The 25445-nt window shown below is 40.1% G+C and overlaps 1 protein-coding gene across 1 annotated transcript; it reads right to left on the reverse strand.

Annotated features, from left to right (window-relative positions):
- Positions 1–369: 369 nt before the first annotated feature.
- On the reverse strand, positions 370–25236 carry PLEKHF2 (pleckstrin homology and FYVE domain containing 2). Its single transcript, XM_060243473.1, has 2 exons — positions 25102–25236; positions 370–3853 (listed from the first exon to the last, which is right to left on the reverse strand). The coding sequence occupies exon 2, from the start codon at positions 3837–3839 to the stop codon at positions 3090–3092; it is 750 nt and encodes a 249-aa protein (XP_060099456.1). The 5' UTR covers positions 3840–3853; positions 25102–25236; the 3' UTR covers positions 370–3089.
- Between the last annotated feature and the right edge of the window lie 209 nt (positions 25237–25445).

Below are 25445 nucleotides of genomic sequence, written 5' to 3' on the forward strand. Positions count from 1 at the left end.
TTAGAATGTTTTAGGTCAAGAAATAAAGACTTGCTTGCGCAAAGTGGTAAAGCTGCAGTACTGCAGTCGGAGCCCTCTGCTCATGACCTGAGTTCGATCCCAGAGAAAGCTGGTTCAGGTAGCCGGCTCAAGTTGACTCAGCCTTCCATCCTTCCAAGGTTGGTAAAATGAGTACCCAGTTTGCTGGGGGGAAAATATAGATGGACTGGGGAAGGCAATGGCAAACCACCCCGTAAAAAGTCTGCCGTGAAAACGTTGTGAAAGCAACATCTCCCCAGAGCCGAAAACGATTGGTGCTTGCACAGGGGACTACCTTTACCTTTTTATTCAAAACTACTTCACAAAGTGAAATCAGTCCAGTCTGACAAACAAAATTACAAAACCATTTATTAAGCCCTTTTAAAAGTTTAACACAGAGAGACATGTAAGACAAACATTTATTTTCCACAACTTCTGAACAAGTCACAAAGGTGGTATCCTATTTCCACACACCTATTTTTAGGATTATTTTCTTCTACAGATGTCAATTTGGTAACAGCTTCAGGGATCCATTGCAGCATAGTGTGAATTTCATTCACAGATAATGACAAGGATGGGATAGATGGGGAGAGCCAAACAGAGGGTAAGTTTTCATGAAGGTTAGAAAGTGCTGACGCCTTTGTGCAATGTACAAAGATAACTGGGGAAATATAACGGTGACATTCAGCGTTTAATATATGAAGACATTCAGCATTTAATATACAGCAAAGGGTAAGAATAAAGAAGCTAAACTGTATCAAGATCTATCTTAATACTTTACCATCTCGAAGATCCTTAATTTATCCTTTCAGAGGACAAAGCATACATTTGCAGCCAGCTCCTATGGCTCTTTACATGGAGGAAAGTCCCACACCAACTTCAGTGGGACTTCCTCTAAAGGAAGTGTGCATAAGATGGCCGCCTTGCCATCATTTACTTGGAATGTATTCAGTAGGACTTGCTCCCAGCATAAGCATTGCTAAGATTCCAGCCTAAGATCACTCTTCTCAGCCCTTCAACTCATCCATCTCTCGCTACCAATTTGCAATATTGCCCATCTGGTTCTTAGTGTTTTCATGGCCTACAGCTTTAATACAGATCTTTATGTCTACTGCAAAGCAAGTCAAAAATATATCCTTCTGCACATTACAAAAGCAAAGCATTGTGAGAGTGATTTAAAAGGGAGTCTTTGTTAAAGCCTCAAACTCCTGAATTTGGGAATAAACTCAAGGAGCAGTTGGAGATATTGTAGGGATAATCTTCTTGTAGAAAGGTTCTGAGTGAAGTGTGTAAGCATGCCTGCAATTCTGAATTGCCATCCAATTAATGCACAATTCCTTTCATGTTGACATTATTCACATATGGGAATTACAGTTGGACAATTAACTCTGGATAGGAATAATATAGCAGGAACTGTTGCACTATCTCCAACACATTCCCAAGCAAACCACATAAAAAGGAAGGGGAGACTGCTAAACATGGATGGTACCCTTCATGTCATTTTCTTTTAAAATTGACATCTGTGCAAAAGCAACCAGATTACAGACTGGGAGACGAGTGCAAGATGGAGAACTGATTGTTTATTCAATAAATATCACCCAGTTATTGCCAGATGAACCCAACAGTGCAGAAACTGTCACTTTAGAAACAAATGTCTAGATACTATAATCTTGTTTTACAAATAATATCCAACACTTCTATAAAATCTCAGGTGCTATAGATTACTCACACAATTCTGTCAGGGGTTTACTACATAAATCCTTTAAACGTACTACAGTTATATAAAAATATAGATATGTCTTGGGATTTTTCAAAACTTCACAGAGCTATATGTCATGTTTCTCTAAAAATGACAGAATCGTAGAAAAGAATGTATTGTTAAAAGGTAAAAACTTTATTGAAAACACTTTTTTTGCACTATCCCTCCTGGTCCTGGATTTATGTATTTAAAATTAAGTCATTTGCAGTTTATTTGTATCTCGAGGTCAGCTGTGTATACAGGATGGGCATTTTGCAAGTTTTTTTTCCCAGATGGCTGGTTGGGACATATTCCCATATTGTGCTTTTAAAACAAATTCTAATTATTAATAACCGTATTCCTAATGTTTAAAAAGGTTAGTAGAAGTAATTTTATAAATAGCAAATCAAACACAGTACAAGAAATAGCATGATCTAAGCAGATACAATTATCAATAACCAAGACTCCATAGCTACAACAATTTCTCACCCCTAACTTGAGAGTAGCAAGATATTAAATTAGAACTTTTTCAAGTGGATTTACTGGGCAGTCCCCATTCTATGAAGGCCAAGGAAGCTCCATGCTGTTGCGGAGCTCAGCCGGACTCCATAACAGTGCTGGGTCAATCCTCACATGACATATTAAAGGAAACACCTTTGTGTGATGTGACCCTTACACACAATGTAGTGTACCCAAAGCATCTGCCTCTTAAATCCTAGTTATAGGACAGCAATTACTGTCAACAGCACCAGGTATTTCTCAGCTTGTGGCATGCAATTGCAAAAAGGGTACAATATGTTAGTTCTTCCTGCAACAGTGCAGTCATTACAAGGCACTGCTTGGTATATAAATCTTTGCATAAAAGTTAATGACATTTAAGTATGTATCTGTTAAGAGGATGATAGTATAACATCAGTTTCAAAGCCTGGTTTCTGTTCAGTTTGATGCACATACAAAAAATGAGTTCTATGCACTTTTAATGCCTTACCAATATTAAAAAGGAATACAATTTCCGTTACTCACTGTATGGGATGGTTGTTGGTAAGAAAAAGGTACTTGGTTTTCTATCCTGAAGTGAGAAGGGAGAGGGCAAAAAGACCAATTCACCCCTACACAGGAAATCAAGTATACAAAACTGGAAAGTGATATATTTGCAAAAGTCTGTCCCTGCAGAGAGAGTAACTATTCTATATCTAGGAAATTCAGAGATTGAGGCACATTCGAGCTGACAATTTTTCAGGCAATTTTATGGCTAGGGTAGGCCTCTGAAGAGCCTGGCTTCCTCACACAGCAACAGAGATTCAAATGCCAGTTCTAACCTCAAGACATTTTCTTAGTCACTGCTGTCATCATCATCGTCATCATCAGATATATTGTTTAAAGGAGGTTTCGGTGACCGACTGTAAGAGTCCGATCTCACTGGCTGGCATGCAGGCATCTCTCCAGTAGAAAGGAGGTCATAGCAGAAGTCGCAGATCCGCACAGGCTTGGAAGACTGGCTTGGAAGGAGGAACCTTTTTTCAGAACAGGGCCCACACACAACAAACCCACACTTCCGGCAGTGGTGTCGACGATTGACAGGGGTAAACTTTGCTTTCTGGCAGCGCATACATACAGTGGCTTCAGAGTCAGGGACCCAGACGGCTGCATGTTCATTACTGGGAGTCTTTCCACTTTTGGAAATCAAATCAGAAACGCATTTATTTATGTGGTTCATCCATTCAGATTTTTCTGTAGCAGTGGCAGCATACACTGCAAAAGATTTAGTTGGGGTCTTGATAAGCCATCCATTCCGTAGATCCCCCTCATCCTGGATGGATTCAATAGTCACATTTTCCAAAGGAATGATGTGCTGCTTGTTGTATTTTTTTTTCTGAATGACAATGTTACCGTACACAAGAATATCATTGAATAAGAAGAACTGCCTTGCTTTTGGTTTCTTCCTACACAACTTTGTTAGGACTCCTTCACCTATCAGAACACGACCAGGAATAGTCAGAGGCTGCCCAGCGGCTCCAAAACAGTTCTCCACTATGCTTATTCGTCTGGTATTTGCTTCACTGTTTGCCAAGCGATCCACCATCTTTCACTAGTTTCCTGAAAACATAAAGGAATACCGTTAGAGCAATGCAACAGTTTGATAAATGGCACCAACCCCAGGAATATGTTACGTGCATACAGACACTACAGTGAATGGAATTAAACTCAGGAATATGTTATGTGCATGCAGAAACCACAGGTTTTCTGAAAGCTTTTCTTTTAGCAACTTCAACACTTAAATCATCATACAGCTTTTTAAACCTCAGGGAGTTTAGATACACAGCATGTGCATTCAAACAAGAGGAGCAACTTCAGGAAAACAGACAGAAAAACTGCTAGCAAGTTGGACCTGGAAAATCTCTTTGAACTGTTGCCAAAGAACTTTATCATACATTCACAGAAGATGTCTGGTGCCTTCAAAGGTGGAGTGCTACATCTCTCACTGTGTACTCAAGCCTCTCCCAACCAAACTTTGTTTCAGTTCCACCAATCCAAAACTGCACCTACTTATTCAATCTCCTCCACAGCTCTGCCTATGAAAGCACCTATCAGCAATGATGGCTGAATAGTATAGCCTTTTCCAGAAGAAATATAATTCTGAATGCCAGATATTAAGAATAAATAGTACTGTATTTTAAGTCTGAAATATTTGAATCATGTACTGAGATTTACAAATTCATTTTTATAAAATGTAAATCTGAGAACTCTGCTTAAGCATTTCCGTCACCTTTTATAAATTTCTCCAATTACTGACCAAGACAGATTCTTCAATTTATGCCTTCTTGAATATTTTTTCATTAAGCAAGTGCAGCTAGAACAAGTGAAGGAATTAAAGCTTACAAGGCAAAAACATGTCAGTTATAGTAGGCCCAGAAATAGTTCTGTTGTGTACAATAGGGTCCATTTCAACAGCTTTTACAAATCTATAAAACCAGTGGTCTGTAATAGCAAACCATAGTTTGCTACGGTGAAAAAGCTGGTGTAGTGGTTAAGTGCATCAACTCTTATCTTGGAGAACTAGGCTTGATTCCCCACTCCTCTACATGCACCTGCTGATGTGACCTTAAGTCAGTCACAAGTTCTCACAGAGCTGTTCCTCTCAAGAGCAGTTTCTGTCAGACTTCTCTCAGCTCCACGTACCTCACAGGGTGTTTGTTGTGGGAAGGGGAAGGAGATTGTAAGCCACTCTGAGACTCCTTTGGGTAGTGAAGGGGGGGGGGTATAAATCCAATCTCCTCCTCTTCTTTGTCTGTCCACCCATACCCTCTTCCCTCACACACAAAGTTTACTGACAAATGATTTTTCACTTCTAGAAAATTAGCTAGAAATAATTTCTACAGACTCATTCACAGAAAAACAATCCATAGTTTGCTGAAAGATACTATAGATATACTAAGAAAAAAAGAGAAGGCATAGACGCATCTTCAAGGTACTTGCTATTAGTTCTACTTGAATGGCTGACTGTATTTCCATTACATTTGCTAGAAAGTTTCCTACGTATATCCTTTCAGCTCTGTGGCTCCATTAGGCTAGCCCAGCTGCATACTGAACTAGAATCTGAAGTTAGAACAACTCTGCACCATCCTCTATATGACAGTCCTTCAAGTACTTGAAGATTGTGATCATATCACCTCTCAGTAGTCTCTTCTCCAAGATAAACATATCCAGCTCCTTCAGCCTTTCCTCGTAGGACTTGGTCTCCAGACCTCTCACCATCTTCGTTGCCCTCCTCTGGACATGTTCCAGCTTGTCTATATCTTTCTTAAAATGAGGCGCCCAAAATTGAACACAATACTCGAGGTGGGGCTAACCAGAACAGAGCAAAATGATACCACCACTTTGCATGATCTGGACACTATATTTCTGTTGATACAGCCTATTTAACTGATTGAGCACTTTTAAAACTCTAAGCAGTGTGTATAATGATCTGTGCTGGTCACAGACTGTAAGAAATAAATTGAACTGATACAGCCCAAAATCACATTTGCCTTTGTAGCTCTTGCATCACGCTGCTGACTCATGTTCTCTTTACAGTCTACTGAGACCCCTAGATCCTTTCCACACATACTACTACCAAGACAAGCCTCCCCAATCATATAATGATGCATTGGATTCTTCCCAGCTAAATGCAGAACTTTACATTTATCTCCCTTAAAATTCATTTTATTTGTTTTAGCCCAGTTTCCCAGTCTATCAATATCATTCTTTATTCTGACTCTGTCTTCTACTGTATTTGCTACCCCTCTCAATTTAGTATCATCTGCAAATTTAATAAGCATTCCCTCTATTTCTTCACCCAAATCATTTATGAAGATACTGAACAGAATAGGTCCCAGGACAGATCCTTGAGGCATCCCACTTATCACTCCTCTCCAAGAGGATGAGGAACTATTCACAAGCACTCTTTGGGTGCAATCTGTCAACCAGTTACAGTTCTACCTAACAGTAACAAGATCTAAATCACATTTTACCAACTTGTCAACAAGAATAGTATGTGGAACCTTATCAGACGCCTTACTGAAATCAAGATAAAGGATGTCTACAGCACTCCTCTGATCCAGCAAGGTAATAACTTTCTCAAAAAAGGAGATCAGGTTAGCCTGACATGACTAATTTCTTGAGAAATTATTAGAAAGCAAAAGAAACCCCAACACTAGGCAACACATTAATAATTCAGTCCCATGCTGCAATGTTTCTCAGCCCAAGTAGTCCATATGAAGACCCTGAGTTTTATTTACTTCATTTCAATTATTTTAATCTTCCACAGTGGTGTGGGCTTTAAGCAAGTAAATCTGGACATCAAATTAATTTTCACTTAGCTCCTAAGCATGTCCCTCTGAATCAAATCATGTAAGAACCTCCAGGAATTGTATGTCCCATCTTCCTAATTATTCCTTATTTCATCCAGTACAAATTAATACACAATGGAATCAAGCCAGCATTCAAATCTTCAGACGTCTTCAGATTTGATTCAGAGCAATACACTTAGGAGTTAAGTGAAAATTAATTTGACATCCGGATTTACTTGATTGACACCCACACCACTGTGGAAGATTGAAATAATTGAAACGAAGTAAATAAAACCCAGGGTCTTCGCATGGACTACTTGGGCTGAGATACACTGCAGCGTGGGACTGAATTAGTTTTAATATTTTATTATTTATTGATTTGTCATTAAGTACATTCACATTTTAAAAAAACAGAGAACAAAGGTAGTTACTTCACCTGTATTCCTTATACATTCAATTTCAATACTCAGTTATAATTACTCTAACATTCATTATTACAATTTTTAAAAAACCCTGTGACTAATTTGGCTGATAAATTCAGTTTCCACCTTTCTGTATCCACTCATAATTTAAGTCATTTCTCTTAAGGTGATTGTTTTGAATTCCCATTCAACATGGCTGTCAATATGTCAAGTTCTGCTACTTGCATAACTTTTTCTACTAATTCCTCCATATTCGGGATTTTTTCCTGCCTCCAATATCTCGCATATAATATCCTAGCTGCAGTAACAATGTGGATTACAATATGAAAATTTTCTTTCTCCACATGTTTCTTAACTAAACTTAATAGAAAAATTTCAGGATTGAAGGGAATCACCACTTTAAGCATTATTTGAAGGAATTCATGTTTAGACCAATACATTTTCGCCTTTTTACATGTCCACCAACTGTGATAAAAAGACCTGGGTTTTCCTCACATTTCCAACAATTTAAGGATGTTCCAGAATGTATTTTGGCTAATTGTACAGGTCTTATGTACCATCTATGGAACATCTTGAATAGGTTCTCTTTATAACTCACCAATTTGGTCATCTTACAGTTCACCTGCCATAATTGCGCCCATTGCTCAAGATCTATGTTATACCCCAGGTTTTTAGACCATTTTACTATCACATCTTTCACTATCTTGTCATCTAGTTTCATTTGCATAAGGTAATTATAAAATTTCTTTATAAGTTTATCCTCCTTACCCGTTAAAACTTATCAGAATCAAAGGGACTGAATTATTAATATATTGCCTAGTGTTGGGGTTTCTTTTCCTTTCTAATTGTTTGTAACTTTCACTCCATATTTTGTTCTTGAGAAACCCATGCTGGCTCTTAGTAATCACAGCCACATACTGTGACTGACTGACTGATGATTTACTATAAAACTTTTCCAGGTACAGACATCAAGCCGGCAGGTTGGTACTTACGTAGATCCACCTTTTCCCTTTCTTGAAGATGGGGGCATTTGCCTGCCTCCAAACTTCTGGCACCTCACCTGTTTTTCAATAATTCTCAAAAATAATGGGCAGAGGCTCAGAAATTATATCTATAAGTTCTTTTAGCACCCTTGGATGCAGTTCATCTGGCCCCGAGGACTACGTTTCATTTAAAGAAACTAGGTGTTTATGTACTACTACAATGGTGATCCTAGGCTGCAACTCCCTTCCCTCATCATATGTTCTGTTTTTGTCATGTTGAGCACCTTTTCTATCACAAGTGAAGATTGAAGGAAAGCAGAAATTAAACAGTTCTGCCCTTTCTTCTTCATCTGTTACTATTTCACTTTTCTGTCCCCACAAGGGGCCTACCATGTCCTTGCTCTTTTTTCTTACTCTGCAAATAAGAAAAGAACCCTTTTTTCTTGTTTTTAGCATCTCTCACTAGCCTAAGCTCATACTGAGCTTTAGCTTTCCTAACATTCTCTCTACAAACACTGGTTATTTGTTTATATTCCTCTTTGGTTATAAGGCCCTCCTTCCATTTCCTATAAGAGGCTTTTTAATTTCTTAGAAAGCTGTTTATGGAGCCACCTTGGCTTTTTTAGGCTCCTCCCATTTTTCATTCTCACAGGAATCATTTGTGATGGTGCTTTCAATATTTCACTTTTAAGAAATTCCCACTCCTCTTCAACTCTTTTCTCTCCTTAAGTATTTCTGACCATAGGATTCTACCCGGCATAACTGCGTCAAAATTTGCTTTCCTGATTTTAAACAATTTTATTAATAACATATGGTAACAATTTCCATTAATAACTTCTTTTCATCTACCCCATATGCTTCTTTCTAATCACCCTTCTCCCCGTTACTTGACCCCCGCCAGTGTTATTTACTCAAAATACTAACATTCAAAGGTACCCTTAATTCCTAAGAACTAAAATTAATATTCTTCTTTCTTCTAAAGTTTAATCATTATCAAAAATTGTGCAAAGTCCTTTTACTTTCCACTTGTCTTCTACATAACTTCTGAATTTTTTCCACTCCCTTTTAAAAACTTCTAAATCATAGTCTCTTAAAGGTCTTGTTAATTTGTCTATCTCACTCCATGTCATAACTTTTACAATCCAATCCCATTTTTCTGGTATTTTTTCTTGCTTCCATAGCAGCTAAGAGCAAGTGCCAAATTATAGTTCTATCTTCTTTTGGAAATTTTTCCATTTGTAATCCCAACAGAAAAGTCTCTGCAGCTTTCTTGAATTCATATCCCAAGATCCTAGAAATTTCTTGTTGGATCATCTACCAACTTTTTCGCTCTTTCACAAGTCCACCACATATGGTAGAAAGAACCTTCATTTTTTTACATTTCCAACATCTGTCTGGCATCCTGTTATTCATCTTTGCCAATTTTTAGGAGTCATATACCATCTATACTTCATTTTAAAACAGTTTTCTTTAATACTCTGACATGCTGAAAGTTTCATAGAGTTCTTCCATAAATATTCCCATGTATCCATCTGTATTTCTTTATTTACATTAATTGCCCATTTAATCATTTGAGATTTCACTACTTCATCTTCTGTAGACCATTTTAAAAGTAACTTATAAGTTTTTGAAATTAATTTTTCATTATCTCCAAGCAGAACTTTTTCCATTTCTGTTTGCTCTCGTCTTATTCCTTCAGTTTTAATATCATTTTCCACCAAACTCTTTATTTGTTGCATTTGAAACCAATCGTATTTGTTATTCAACTTCACAGCAGTTTTCAATTCTATTTTGCTACTTTGTATTTTTAATAGTTGATTGTATGACAGCCATTTTTCCTCACCCGTCTCAGCTGTTATTTTTATCACTTCTGCTGGCACTATCCAGAATGGGTTTCTTTCATCTTAATATTTCTTATATTTCATCCAGGTATTCAACAAATTATTTCTTATATAATGGTGAGAAAAAAAACTATCCATCTTTTTCTTCCCATAATACATATAAGCGTGCCAGCCGAATTTATTTCCATGACCTTCCAACGCTAAAAGTTTTTTATTCAACAGCGTCACCCAATCTTTTATCCACACTAAACAAACTGCTTCATGATATAATCTTAAATCTGGTAATTGGAATCCTCCTCTTTCTTTAGCATCTATTAAAACTTTCATTTTAATCCTTGGTTTCTTCTCAGCCCATACAAATTCCGAAATCTTCCTTTGCCATTTGTTAAATTGTTTACGGTCTTTCACAATCGGAATAGTTTGAAAAAATTTACATTATTCTCGGCAAAATATTCATCTTAATTGCTGCTATTCTTCCAAGCAATGACAAGTTAAGCTTATTTCATTTTATCATATTTTCATCCATTTTACGCCATAGCTTTTCATAGTTATTTTTGAAAAAAAAAATTGCTTTTCTGAACTCCAACCTATATGTTTATGTACAGCTTTTCCCTTTCCAGACTGTAAATTCCAAAAATACATAGTCACTACTACCCACAGTGCTCACTACTTTCACCTCATCAACCAGTTCTTCCCTGTTGGTGAGATTCAAGTCCAAGAAGCAGTGGCCAGGACCAAAACTGCTTTTATACTCCCAACTTCCAAAAGAAGGTTCAATATTACAATCTGTGTAATGAAAACACAGTCACTCTTCCTTTTCAGGTTCCCTGTCAGGAGACATTATTTTAACAATCTGGCAAGAATGCATGGTCATTTCCACCTTCAGACATTCAGTAGAACATCTACAAGACTTACAGTGCAATTTTATGCAGTTACTGCAGTCTAAACACATTGAAATTAATGGGCTTAGATTGGAGTAACTCTCTTTAGGATACTGGAGAATAATGTATGAGGCTGATGAGACTAATTTCACAGTCATCCATAAAAACAGAAGTCAGATTCTAAGGATCCCTTCTGTTGTTCCCCAAATGTTTTTAGTGTAACAATGCAACTAACAAAATTTAAATGCTTATCTGTGAACTTAAGCTCAAATTTCTGAAATAAGAACTGAAAATATAATTGAATTATGTTCTTCTAAGAAAACATGATCTTACTGGCAAAACAGTGTAAATGCAAATTCAAGTATGATTGTCAGTTGTAATGACCTTCATCCAACAGTGTTTAGCTCACCAACACCATGTAAATCAGAGTTTAAGATATTTTTGTATGGACTGCAGCTATATGAGTTCCTGTTTGGAAGATTAAGTAATGTGTCCGAGAAAAAAAACACCCTCCAACCAAATATGAACTATTTCTACTGAGTTTTAAAAGTTTACGTCATCAGCACTATTGTGTGAGGAAATCCTTCTTAACCTTTTGTCATTATATCCTTTTCCTAGAAATATACAAAAAAGGCAGAATGCCAAATGAAAAATTCCAAACTGACGTTCCTCCCAAGTTCATATCTCTAGTATTTCTCAGTTAGCAGCCATTCCTCTTCTTATACCTTTGTTATTTTCGGCATTAATTTCAATGCCCAATATACTTCAAAACTATGGATAATCAGATTTGCACTATCCTGTCCTGTATGGTCTTGAGCCCTTTCTACTCCTGAGTATTCAATATGAAGACCTATCAATTGTTGTTGACTTCAAGGACACAGAACCCCAGGAGTAGAGAGGGTATGATCTACTCTTTGGTCATCCTCCTCTCCTCCCTCTTTTCCTCTCACTACCTTTCAAGACTGAAGGCACTGGTGAGCTACAGAATCAAACTGCATCACTCGAAGTTGAACACATCAAGTTACTTGTATCTGGATCACCGAATTACTGAACTTCATTACTGAACTCATTCAAAGCCTAGTACTGAGTCTGGGATGTTTGGTTTAAGACAAGATACATTTGCTTGTACTTAACATATAAAACAAGTTATAACAATCTGTACTAGAATAAAAGACCTAACGTAATAACATGTCAGGATCAACAAACAGGGTCTTACAGATCCAGCACAGGTAGTTTAGAAGAAGAAGAAGATGAAGATATTGGATTTATATCCCGCCCTCCACTCTGAAGAGTCTCAGAGCGGCTCACAATCTCCTTTATCTTCCTCCCCCACAACAGACACCCTGTGAGGTGGGTGGGGCTGGAGAGGGCTCTCACAGCAGCTGCCCTTTCAAGGACAACCTCTGCCAGAGCTATGGCTGACCCAAGGCCATTCCAGCAGGTGCAAGTGGAGGAGTGGGGAATCAAACCCGGTTCTCCCAGATAAGAGTCCGCACGCTTAACCACTACACCAAACTGGCTCTCCATTACATTTACAGATGTTAAGTCCTTCAACTAGGGGAGGATGGTAAAGGTTATTTGAAATTTTTTTCAAAAAAAAATGCATAACACTACAAATTAAATATATGAAGAAATACCACCCCTATATTATAATTATTTACTGTCAGACTTATTGAACACCTTCTAACAAGCTATGATTCTCCTCCTCCACTTCAATACAGGAGGTAGCTCACAGAAGTTTGTCTCTTGTCTATGAATCAATGTTTTGTGCTAAAATAAATGCATTGTCAGTATTCACAAGGCTAGCCAGAGACTTTTACAGTCCCACGTACCACAGCCTTCTCCTTGTCTTTCCACTCACTCACTTACCTTTAACACTGCAGGGACTTCATTTAAATCATGGCTTATCCCAGGTGCCAGGTTGCCATGGCACCTGGAAATTTTATTGTAGTGCCCACTATTTTCAGCAATTATTTTATTGTAGCAGTTCTACACAGAAATACAAAGGGCTAAATCTGTGAAGAGGTTTGGATTAGATTGTGGTAAAAAGACTGATAACTAAAAATATTGTCATTAAAATATGAAAATCCAAAGGCTGAAAAAATGAACCTGCTTCTTAATTTTAGGATCAGCTTCTAGGGCCAAAGAAAATTTGTCAAGACCTCATTTAAACCATAAACTATTGTCCTCAGTCCTCACACACAGATACACACTCTATTTCTGAGGAAGAAATTCTGTAAGAAGTTCATGCTTTGTAAATGCGATACTGAGTAAACTGAAAGAGGGAGGTTTGACAATACCACATGACACAGCAGCTCACTATGCAGGCAAAGTTCAGCTACACTGCAAGACATCTGATACTCAGGGGCAAGAATTTTTCTGGAACACTTACCCATCCTCCTTCCACCTCTCAAATATTTGCTTCTATTCAGAAGGTTCAAAAATAGATTCACGTGAAATTATTTATGTAAAAAATATTTGAAAGTGTTTTCCTTCAAAGCTTGCAAAATGATACCAATTTACATGCAGATGTTTAGCTGTACAGCTGAACTCAAAATCAAGACAAAAATGGTATGCTTCTCACATTCAAGGTATTCTCTAAATTCAAAACAAGTGTTCAGAAATGAATTTTTATACTTGCTATGGAATGTGCAACAAACAAGAAAAAACCATAACAATTTAAAGTAGGGCATTACTTCTTAAAAATACAAATATGGTTGCAGTCAGACGCAGCATTTTACCTGCTACTGAAGGGCTGCAATTTATGTCCATTCTTTTTTGAAAAGGTGTTGACCATCCAGGCACACTGATATTGATCTGCCTCACTGGATACCCATCCTGTTACATCCTGCTAATGTGCATTCAGACAGACCATTCCCCCTCCCCCATTCATTACAGGATAAAGTGCATGTACATAAGAGATGCTTTGAATTAGCGTACAGAGATCGTTTCCTCGCACATGAGCTTTTCCGCAGTATGCAGTCAAGGCTCCACTTTGACAGATCCCTGATCCTTCCGCAGAGCAGTTCACACTGATTGGCTCAAACAGGAAAGAAGGCGGAGATCACCACCTTCCCTGCTGTATTTCAAACACCATTTTGGAACACCTATAACACACTGTGCAGCGACTGCTGTGATTTTTTTCCCGTGGTAGGCCACATTTACCCCACTATCAAAAAAGTCCGCAAGGAAGTCAGTGCATGATGGGTTGACTTTGACTAAAGACTGCTCCCAGATGTGGATGTCTGGACATGCACATTAGATCCAAACAGCATCTGCTGCTGTACCAGAAAAAAATGGACATCTGACCACACCCTGTATTATAAGGAACAAAACTAAGACCTAAAAACTGACTACAATCCAGAGAGCTTGGAATCAACAAGTGCTTCTTGCTCTGGCCCTAGTAACGGGAAAAGTGTCTCTTGCACATGCATGAGAGTACAGCTGAACTAGAGTAAGGGCTGATAGGATACTGTATTACAAAGATGTTAGTGGGGTGTTAATTTCACTGGACTGCAATGAGAGAATAATGCGCCCAACTGCATTCATTCCTAACTGGTTCACACTCCATTCTTCCACTCATGCTTCTTCTCTGACACAGTTATAAACTTCATTATACAGCATAGTTTGAAATCACCTATGACTGGTCCTACCACAGATGTCACTATTCCGCTCAAGTTCCCTCAATTTCAGCATGTGGGAAATGAGTTACTAAGCTTCTGTAATATTTCACATTAACTTTCTTTTCTGTGCCAGCCATAGTCTGGCTCATTTTACACAGTTTTTCAGTAATACAAAGTGTCACAGATTTCGATTGCAGCCTGGTTTCCTAATGCGATTTTGCTTTGTTATTCACAGGACCATGCAATTTCTAGGAGAGACTGTACAAGGGTTACCACAAAAAAGACTGCTTTTCAGTGAAGACCTTGAAACACTACAAATGCTCCCATGTTCTGAAAGCGCATGATTCTCAGCTGACATACCTACTTTTTGTATCAATGTTTTCCTTTTAAAACATTTTAACCATCATCACATCACAAGCTAAAGGTTTTTAACTATGTTGTATGATAGGGATGACCGCAAATCACATCTAAGAAGACAACTGCAGATTTATACCCTGCCCTTCTCTCTGAATCAGAGTCTCAGAGTGGTTTACAATCTCCTTTATCTTCTTCCCCCACAACAAACACCATGTGAGGTAGGTGGGGCTGAGAGAGCTCTCACAGAAGCTGCCCTTTCAAGGACAACTCTGCAAGAACTATGGCTGACCAAGGACATTTCAGCAGCTGCAAGTGGAGGAACGGGGAATCAAACCTGCTTCTCCCAGGTAAGAGTCCACACACTTAACCACTACACCTAACTGGCTCTACACCAATCTAACCCATAGAGTAATTGTGCCCAGTTTCTAGTTGCCCTAATAATTTTCAAATGAGGTTTGATGATTTGCCAGAAGTTCCATTTGTGGAGAAAGAAGCAATGAGACTTCTTGTGCATCTTATGTACATTTGATTGTACTGCCCCCTTTTCATTCTGGAAAAGCAACAAACATGGCCAACTGCCCCACGAAGACAATCTTGCAGGAAGCAGTCATCCACAATGCTCCTCCTCCAATCAACAGCCTCATTTTCTCAGAGAACATTTTCCAAAGTAGCAATATATTTTACTTCCACGAAATACCAAGCCAGCTTGAAAACGTACAAAGAAAAAGTACATGGATTAATGCCTTGAAAACAGAGAGGTCCCCTAGAATAACAAAGGTATCCATCCTTGCTGTAAACTATTACTGTTGTAAGACTCTACTTCAGTTCTTTTTAGCAGTGAAGACAGGCATCCAGACAAGATGGAAGTAATGCTGGTTCCTGGTTGGTACACTTAAGACCTGGTTGTAGTAAGTCCAATGTTGTTATTGTTTTAATTGTTTTATTGCATTTTGCCATGCCATGTAGCCTATGTTAGCCCCCTGGAATCAGGTGGTGTAACTATTTGAACATTAGCTCAGTATAGCTCTACTGTTTAGTTACCTTTTTTTAAAAAAAAGTACAGAATCAAGCACTCTAAAAATCATCTTCACAAGACTAAAGGACAAGTTATTATAAGAACCAGCATGGTGCAGTGGTTAGCACATCAGATTCTCTCAAGCTGTGAGGCTCAAATAGAGGGGAGACTCATGTATGCAGTTATAGATTAAAACCCCAACCACAGATATGCATGGATTATAAGCACATACGAGGATCTTCACTTGTATAACACAGATGCTGTTTTGTTTGCAGAAGGACAGGAGGCAGAATAAGTTAATTAGGGAGAGTTCAAAATGTTTGTAAAACAGCTGCAAAGACTGTCCCTCCGAGCAATGCTATTGTTCATTCTTTAAAGTGAGAAAGACGCTGTTCACTAGCTTTTAAATCCATTCTGAGAGTGTTTTCTCCAGCGGATCTAGATTGGTAATAATTATAACACATTTCAAAAATTCTAAAAGAACCCCCTATCAGGACTGGAAGTACCTATATTAAGTGATTTAGTGCCTATATAAAGTATTGGTGCAATATTATTTTTTCTGTCTTGAAAAGCAAAGGCCCAAGCCACTTCATTCATAGGCATACTTTGCTTGTACAAGTGACAAAGCTATTTGGCATATCAGAGTAAGATTTTTAACCCTCACATATGCATCTTTGGAACACAAATTAAACCTTTGTGAACCTGCAGATTAAAAGAGACATCCCACTTAAGTCATTTACTAGTATTCCATGATATTAAGTTTGGAATATAATTTATCATTTAAATTAAATAGAACTCAACAGATTAAAGGAAAAAGCTGAAATCCGAACCACTAAAGAAGTCACAGATAGTAAAATAGTTACACAACAAGAAACAGTAAGAGCCATGGATAAAGCTAGGCTTAAGATATCAAACCCTTTGGAAAGTGATGCTGATGGCAAGAGAGTACAGTATGTTATGAATGCATACAATATGACCTTTATAAGTTCAGATGCCCCAGTGACAATGTATGTATTGTTATGGGCAAAAGAAAGCACAGTGTATAAAATTTATTCTTTACCATACAGGCCGTAATTAGAGACAACACAAACTAGGAATGTATACATCCAACAGGATACCACTTTTACTTTAGAAAATAAATATGTGAGAGAATTACCACCTTCCTCCATTGCCAAGCTACTGAAAATAAGCAGCTTCCTTTCATCTACCAAGCTCAAGTCCTTCCCATAAAAGTGTGCATGGATGGCAAAGACTGCTTAAGAGTCCAGTAGCACCTTAAAGGTAAAGGTAGTCCCCTGTGCAAGAACCAGTAGTTTTCGACTCGGTGACGTCGCATCACGGCGTTTTCACAGCAGACTTTTTTATGGGGTGGTTTGCTATTGCCTTCCCCAGTCATCTACACTTTCTCCCTAGCAAGCTAGGTACTCATTTTACCGACCTCAGAAGGATGGAAGGCTGAGTCAATCTGGAGCTGGCTACCTGAACCCAGCTTCTGCCGGGATCCAACTCAGGTCGTGAGCAGAGAGTTTGACTGCAATACTGCAGCTTTACCACTCTGCGCCACCTTAAAGACTAACAAAATTTGTGGTAGGCTATAAGCTTTTGTGAGTTACTGCTCACTCCTTGAGATACCTGAATACAGGCACAGGTATCTGAAGAACTGAGCAGTGACTCATGAAAGCTCATAGCCTACCACAAATTTTGTTAGACTTTAAGGTGCTACTGGACTCTTCCTCTTCACTACTGCTACAGACAGACTAACACAGCTATCCATCTTGAAACAATGCTCAGCTGATTAGTTTCACCAATTCTAGTTTTGGGATTGATATATTAAATTTCTGTACTTATTATCCCACCACCTGTGGGTGGGAAAAGTGAAGCTGAGTTACCACAAGTGTAGCTGCCTACACAGTCAGGGACCTATGTATCTACGGGACTACCTCTCCTAGTATATCCCCCAAAGAGTGCTTCGCTCAGGAGAGAAGAAACTTACTGGTAATGCCTGGCTTGAAAAGTAACCGGCTGTCCTCAACCAGAGCCAAGGCCTTTTTGTATATTGGAAATGTTGTCCCGAGCCCTGTTGTACAGGGGAGCATGGGTTTTAAATAAAATTTTAAAATAAAATAAACATGTCTACAGGCTAAGAAAATTAAATGAAATCTTCATATTCAGAGGCAGTATATTGTTGAAAACCAGATGCTAGAGCCAAACAACAGGAGAGACGTGTTATGTTCCTATATTGCTCATAGACTTTTTAGACTGCATTCAGATGTTGTCAACATGTAGCACAAATATAGTTTGTTGTTGGGATCAGGCTTCTGTTTCCTCGCCCTTCTTTCTCAATGAAGGGAGCCTGTTTTTAAACAACACAACATATGAATACAACTTAGCTCTCCGCCCGCTTCCTTGAAAGACAAGATTTGAAATCACTGCTGAACCCAAGTTCAGAAGAGAAAACTAGGTTAAAAACTTAGTAAAAATTTAAATGGAAAAAAAGAAGAGAAAATTAGGTACAGTTAGCCTGAGATCCTGCAGTCCCAATTCATAGGTAATCAAAGTTTCTTTTGAATCAGAATTCCTTCATCCTGCTCCACACAAGAAGGGGAAAGGAAGGCAGCAGGAATGAGGGATGCACACAAGTCTGTGTACACACCTGGCTTGTTGCCAGCATCCTCTTACAGTTATGTCTGAATGTAATCTTGGAGCCCCGTGGCACAGAGTGGTAAAGCTGCAGTACTGCAGTCGGAGCCCTCTGCTCATGACCTGAGTTCGATTCCAGCGGAAGCTGGTTCAGGTAGCCGCCTCGAGGTTGACTCAGCCTACCATCCTTCCAAGGTCAGTAAAATGAGTACCCAGCTTGCTGGGGGGAAGTGTAGATGACTGGGGAAGGCAATGGCAAACCACCCCGTAAAACGGTCTGCTGTGAAAGCAGCATCACCCCAGAGTTGGAAACGACTGGTGCTTGCACAGGGGACCTTTCCTTTTCAATCTTGGAGGTCCCCATCTGGGCAGTACTGGGAACAAGTGGCTTGACTAAGTGATTTGGGATCTTATGTTAAAAACTGGGGCCACCAGGAACTATACGACAGTATTTTAATACTCCCCCCCCCCAAAAAAAAATGCTGCTAGATGTTTTCCTTAAATTACCACTATAGGCTTAAGTACAGGGGTGGCCAAACTTGCTTAACATAAGAGTCATATAGAATAAATGTCAGATGCTTGAGAGCCACAAGTTACGAATGTCAAATGCAGGAGGGAGATAGAGGAGGGGAGGGAGAGGTTGAAAGAAAGCAACTTTACCTTTGAATGTATTATCCAAGCTGCCAGCTGACTTGGCTTGGAGAAATGATTTAAAGAGGGAAATGTCTTCTCTAGGCCAGCTGGCAGGGTGATGATGGCTTTGGGAGTCACACAATGTGTGTGAAAGAGCCACTTGTGGCTCCCGAGTCACAGTTTGGCCACCCCTGCTTATATATTTACTACAAGAAGTGTTTTCAAGATTTAGAAAATGAAACTTCAAATCTACTACCAGTGACAGAATTTCTCTGTTTACAGGCACAGTAACTACACTAACAATAGTACAAGTTCTGTTCAATTTAAAAACTCAGTGAAACTAGCACTTTTTAAAATGTTACCCTGTAAGTATGTGCAAAGGTTACTTTTGTTGTCTTGACATAGTTTGTTTACACATAATTTAACACATGGGTCTCTAAATAGATTTGTCTCAGTTCTTCAGCAGCAAAAAATCCAGCTCCCTGTTTTAAGCAGGAGTACTCCTGTGTCAGGTTATGTCCAACAGGTGGGTCAGGCTGTCAGCAGCGCTCGTCCTTCCTCACCCATGCTACACTAAGATCTAAAGAACCTGTAATCAATAAAGTGGTGACCTTATTATTCCCTCTCCTATGAGTCTGCACAGTCCTTCTCTTCCTTCCCATCTGCCTGGCCCAGCCATAATAAACAAAGTGCATAACTAAACATCATGAGAGTGTAGACTCAAATATCTTCATGTAAACAGCCAATATCTTAAGTGCAATAAAAGATAGATGCAAGTCTACTTAGATTCACTAACTAATCATTACTCATGGCATACATTTCAGGTATATCACACTTAAAGAATAGCATTACCTTGTTAAAATTCAAATCCCAAGTGTGGCTTCATCATCTATGAAATACATTTACATAACAAATGGTCATCTGAAACAAGGGTATTTGTAAACATAATTGCAAGGAAAGTGGTTTGTTAAAATTATGAAAAACGTTGCTATAAAAGTAACAGCGGTTACTTTAGTCTGGAAGACTAAAAGCAGCATAGCACCTCTCAAGTCACAGAAATAAGAGCGTAAAGAATCCTACAGTACAGGTTTAACTACCATTAATTTTCAGCCCATCTACATGCTCAAGAGGATGACTCATGATTTAAATGCTGGGACCAATAATTACCAGAGCCAGCCAAAGAACTTGTCACTGGATAAGAGAAACCCAATTACACCTTCCTACATGCCAGCAATTGCTTACAAAAGGAAATGCTATGCAAAGACATCAAGTTAAAGAGAACACCAATCACAAGAAAGCACAGCTATTGCTGAACATCTTAAAAACTCTACTATCAATATATTATAGACCAGGGTTGCCAAACTTGCTTAATGTAAGAGTCACAGAGAATAGACATCAGATGTTTGTGAGCTGTAAGACATGATTGTCAGATGTTTGAAAGCCGCAAGAGGGAGGAAGGGAAACAGATGGGGGAGGGGGGAGGAAGGAAGAGATAGAAAGAAAATGTTAACTTTAAATGCATTCTCCAAGCCACCAGCTGGCTTCTCTTGGAGAAGTGATTTAAAGAGATGTGCCTTCTGCAAGGCAGAAGATGGGGTGGTGGGGGCTTCAAGAACCACACAATATGTGTGAAAGAGCCACATGTGGCTTCCAAGCTGCAGTTTGGCCACCCCTGTTATAGACAATATTTTGAAAATATTTAGCATTTTTCTTCACTGAAGGGAGGATGAACTCTTAACAAGTATGCCTCTCAAACAACCTGAAAAGACCTATAACCACAACAGTGCAATGGTCCCCTTGGCCACAGAATGACAGTCCAAACCCTGGACATTCATGCCAAACCAGACATTACAATGTTTAACAAATCAGATCTCAGTTACCACAACCTGACTCACGCTCCTTGCAGCTGGACAGCAACTGCAAAAAACTGTTCAATGCTACAGGATTATGATTTGGTCAGGACCCTAGTACAAGCTTCAGCAATTCCCCCTCCCCATCCTCCCATGCAAGAAATGGCTTCCAGGGCATTATTTGCCACACTGTTAGGGAAGGGGGGGGGGGCCTGCATATGCAGTGACTATAAAAGAGAGTTTGAGAATGGCCTAAAATGACCCAGTAAGCTTCCATGTTTTATTTGTATACAATCTACTCTCCCTATCTAGGTATTTTGTGGCATGCACTTTTTGTAAGAAAGGCAAAAGAACTCCTGAAACCAAGGCTAGGTACTCCATGAAAAAGGACAAGCCAAAAGGCAGCTGCACATCACAGAAATAAACTGTGTGTTATGTAAGAAGTCCAGAAGTCAGTCATTGTCACCTATAAAGTTAAACAAAGCCTTCTGGGTAGCAGTGTGTGTGAACAAGATCTTGGGATACAGGTGGACCGTAAGTTTAAAAATGAGCGGCCAGTGTGATACAGCGACTAAAAAGGCTAATGCCATCTTGGGGCGTATCAACAGAGGCATAACATCCAAACCACAAAATGTTATAGTCCTGCTGTACACTGCACAGGTCAGGCTGCACCTGGAGTATTGTGTACAGTTCTTGAGACCTCTGTTCAAAAAGGATGTGGACATAACGGAGTGGGTGCAGAGGAGAGTACGAGGAAGATCATGGGTTCTTGAGACCTCTGTTCAAAAAGGATGTGGACATAACGGAGTGGGTGCAGAGGAGAGTACGAGGAAGATCATGGGTCTGGAGACCAAGCTCTATGAGGAAAGGCTGAGGGGAATGTTCAGTCTGGAGAAAAGGAGGTTGAGGGGGGACATGACAGCTCTCTTTAAGTATCTGAAGGACTGCTACTTATAGGAGGGCAGGAATCTGTTCCTGTTGGCAGCGGAGGAGAGGACTCACAATAATGGCTTTAAATTAAGAGTGGGAAGACACCAGGTGAATATCAGGAAAAACTTATTTACAGTAAGAGTTGTTCAACAATGGAATTAACTACCTGGGGAAGTGGTGAGCTCCCCTCACTGGCAATCTTTAAGCAGCGGTTGGACAAACACTCCTTAGGGATGCTTTAGGGCCAGGCTGATCCTGCATTGAGCAGGAGGTTGGACTACGTGTCCTGTATGGCTTCTTCTAACTCTGTGATTCTCTATAAATGTGATTGCGTTTGACACATTTATCTATGCTACCCTTGCTTTATCCATCTCACCATCTTCCCCCTTGTCTTCTTGCTGTGTTAAAGTTCATGCAACAAGATTATTGGACTGGGAACTCATAACGTTTGCTTATGTTATCTTAAGATGTGCTATGCACTATGACAATACACATATACCAAATTTAGCAGATTAATTATATGATTGGCACTATAAACCGTTGGAGGGAAGAAAGAGGCAGAATGGACTCAACATTATCTTTTATGGGAAACTACTTAATCCAAGATCACTGCAGATGGTGACTGTAGCCATGAAATTAAAAGACGTTTGCTCCTTGGGAGGACAGCTATAGCGAACCTGGGTGGTATAATAAAAAGTAGAGACATCACCCTGCCAACAAAAGTCCGTATAGTCAAAGCGATGGTATTTCCAGTAGTAATGTATGGCTGTGAGAGCTGGACCATAAGGAAGGCCAAGCACAGAAGAATAGATGCTTTTGAGATGTGGTGCTGGAGCCACCACATCTTGTCAGCCACCAGCGAGCCTGCAGCAAACGTGGACTACTGCACCCTTCTTAAATCTTCATTCGCGAAGTCAAGCCAAGAGAGAGAGAGAGCTGGAGAAGAATCTTGAGAATCCCTTGGACTGCAAGAAGATCAAATCAGTCAGTCCTAAGGGAAATCAACCCAGACTGTTTCCTGGAAGGACAGATGCTGAAGCTGAAGCACAAATACTCTGGCCACCAAATGAGAAGGGAGAATTCACTGGAGAAGATCCTGATGCTGGGAAAGACAGAGGGCAAAAGAAGAAGAGGATGGCAAAAGATGAGATGGCTGGACAGTATTATTGATGTAACAAACACGAATTTGAGCAGACTTTGGAGGATGGTGGAAGACAGGAGGGCCTGGCATGACTTTGTCCATGGGGGTCGCAAAGACTTGGACTCAACTGTGCGACTGAACAACAACAACAACACTTAACCTTCAAAATACTCATGAATATAAAACTCATGAATAAGTATAGCTAAGGTCTCCTGACAATCCCTTACAATTTAGACATCAATTGTGATAGTCCCTTTATTGACAGATGCTAATTCAAAAACAATATAGAACTATTGGGGGGAGGGGAGCAGGAAGCAATCGCTGTACAGAAATTTGCAACAGGAGTCCAAAACCCTACACACACACATATACATTGATTATTTCCTTTGAACCCTCTTGTTTGAGAATATTACTGCTACAGATAAACTCCTTAACCCTAAGCCCTTATGCCTCTTAATTAAAAAAACATACAAATGAGAATGGACTCCTTTTGGGCTTACATTTTTAGTTTATAACCATAGGTTATCATAATGTAAAATAAAAATTATAAATGCAGTATTGCAATGTACAAATAAGAATCATTTGGAAAGGGCAAAAAAAATTTTTTTTTAATTTTGTGGGCAGTCGGGAGTTTAATTAGGTAATTGCCTGTACAGAAAGTGGCAACTAACTGGACATATTTGTATCAAATTTCAGAAACTGCAAGAACATTTAATGATGTTCTACAGGCAGCACATATAACCTGCAAGAGGAGGCATTAACAAAATCTAAACGCTCAGAAAAAGCCTCAAAATTTAAACAGAATCCCTTGTTCCAACAAAGAGAAACAAATAATACTATATCTGGCAGAATCCAGGATAGGGCATGATTTTTCCAACTAGAGGCTTATATAGCAGCTGTCTCAGGCTAGGCATAATCATAGAGGAACCTAAAAACAATTCAGCTAACTTCCTTCAGAAGGGAATCCACTTGCTTAGCCAACCACAGGCACAGGTAGTTCCTTGTCTTCTGATGCAAATAAACACATGCCACAGCATTATGAAACTCCCTCTGTGAAGAAGCAATACACACAGGTTTTATTTATTTTTCAAGTCCTCTCAGTGCAAAAAGATTTACTAATTTATTCTGGCATAAATTATCCAGAGCCATAGAACTCACTTGGTCAGAAACACGAGGTGGACGCTACATCAGAAAACTGCAATCCAATGAACTGGTTAGCCTTTATTGTGTCACACAAGAATCTTGGTTATTTTGGCTGCAACAGACCAACACAACTACGTCTCTGGAATTAGTTTTCAAACAGGTATTCTTACAGGCGCGCACAACCCAGTAAACAATCCGCGAAGCTCTTTTATTGTAGTAGTAAAGGTGAAAAACAGAAGAGCTGGATGAGAAGCTCTCAACTCTGGCAAAGTGTGCCAGACTTTCATTTTGTCTATTAAGAAACCAGGGCACCCCAAACACGCAGCTCTAGAACAAGAAAGTAAGGGCACGCGGCTGTGAAGTTTCTCCCATACACCGGCTGGTGCGCAACTTGGGCACTCTGCCTGCTCGTACTTGGAACAGAAGCCCCCACTGAACAGAGTGGGACATACCGTACTTTGGGGTTGAGCGAGCAGTCCTCACAGGCGGATCCTAAAAACCTAGAAGCGTCGAATGCGAGCAGCCCCCTTTTGGTAACTTATTTTTCCACACACCGTCAATAAGGGGTGTGTGGAGGGAGGGAGAAGACCCCCGGCCTGCAGGCGTGTCACTCCACCTTAATGGGAGCCTAAGAGCTGCGAGTTACCTGACACCACACAGAGCTGCCCTCAACATGCAGACACCACAAACCAACGTGACACCCTACACGACAGCCAAAACTAAGGGACGCTCCTCCTAACCCAGCAACCTGAGGCTTCAGCAGGACGGGCAGAAGGGACCCACTGACGGAGGACTCCCCACAGCGAGGAAAAGGCGCTTATCTGCTTTCCACCCGCCGCCTCCTTTCCCATCCCCAAACTGGCAAAAACATCTCCCCTCCTCCCTCGGGTGGGGAGCTTCCCCACAGGCGGGATCCCAACATGGCCGCGGATCCACCGGGGAAGGAAAGTTTCTGACGTTAAGCTTTCGACGCCGGCTTTAGCCAGGGTGCGTGTGGGGGGAATGAGACCCGCTTCACCCCCGAGCGACGTCCTGCTGCCGAGGGGGCTCTGCTTACTGAGAGGCTGAAGCGCGCCTTTCCCCCGGCTCTGCTTCCAGGTCCGCGGCTCCTCGCTCTGGCTCTTTAGGAAGCTCCTCCACCGCCGCTGTCGCCAGCCTTTCTGCTGCCCCACCCGCGCGCACACCAACCTCCAAACCGCGAGGGGGACGGGCCTCGACCACGTCCCGCCCCGCTCGATTCCAATCGCCGGAGCCAAAAGGCGGAGCCGCCGCCATCTTGGGGGAAGTAGGGGCTGTGGCCCCTTTCGGAATGAGGCAGACTGAAAAATGAGACGTTCCGGGGCTCAGAGCGGTCTGTAATCCCTTCCTTTGCTGGATCTCCGGCTCCTAAACTACGGGTGA

The sequence above is a fragment of the Heteronotia binoei genome, chromosome 7 (genome assembly GCF_032191835.1).
Source record: "Heteronotia binoei isolate CCM8104 ecotype False Entrance Well chromosome 7, APGP_CSIRO_Hbin_v1, whole genome shotgun sequence".
In the NCBI taxonomy this organism is placed as follows: domain Eukaryota; kingdom Metazoa; phylum Chordata; class Lepidosauria; order Squamata; family Gekkonidae; genus Heteronotia; species Heteronotia binoei.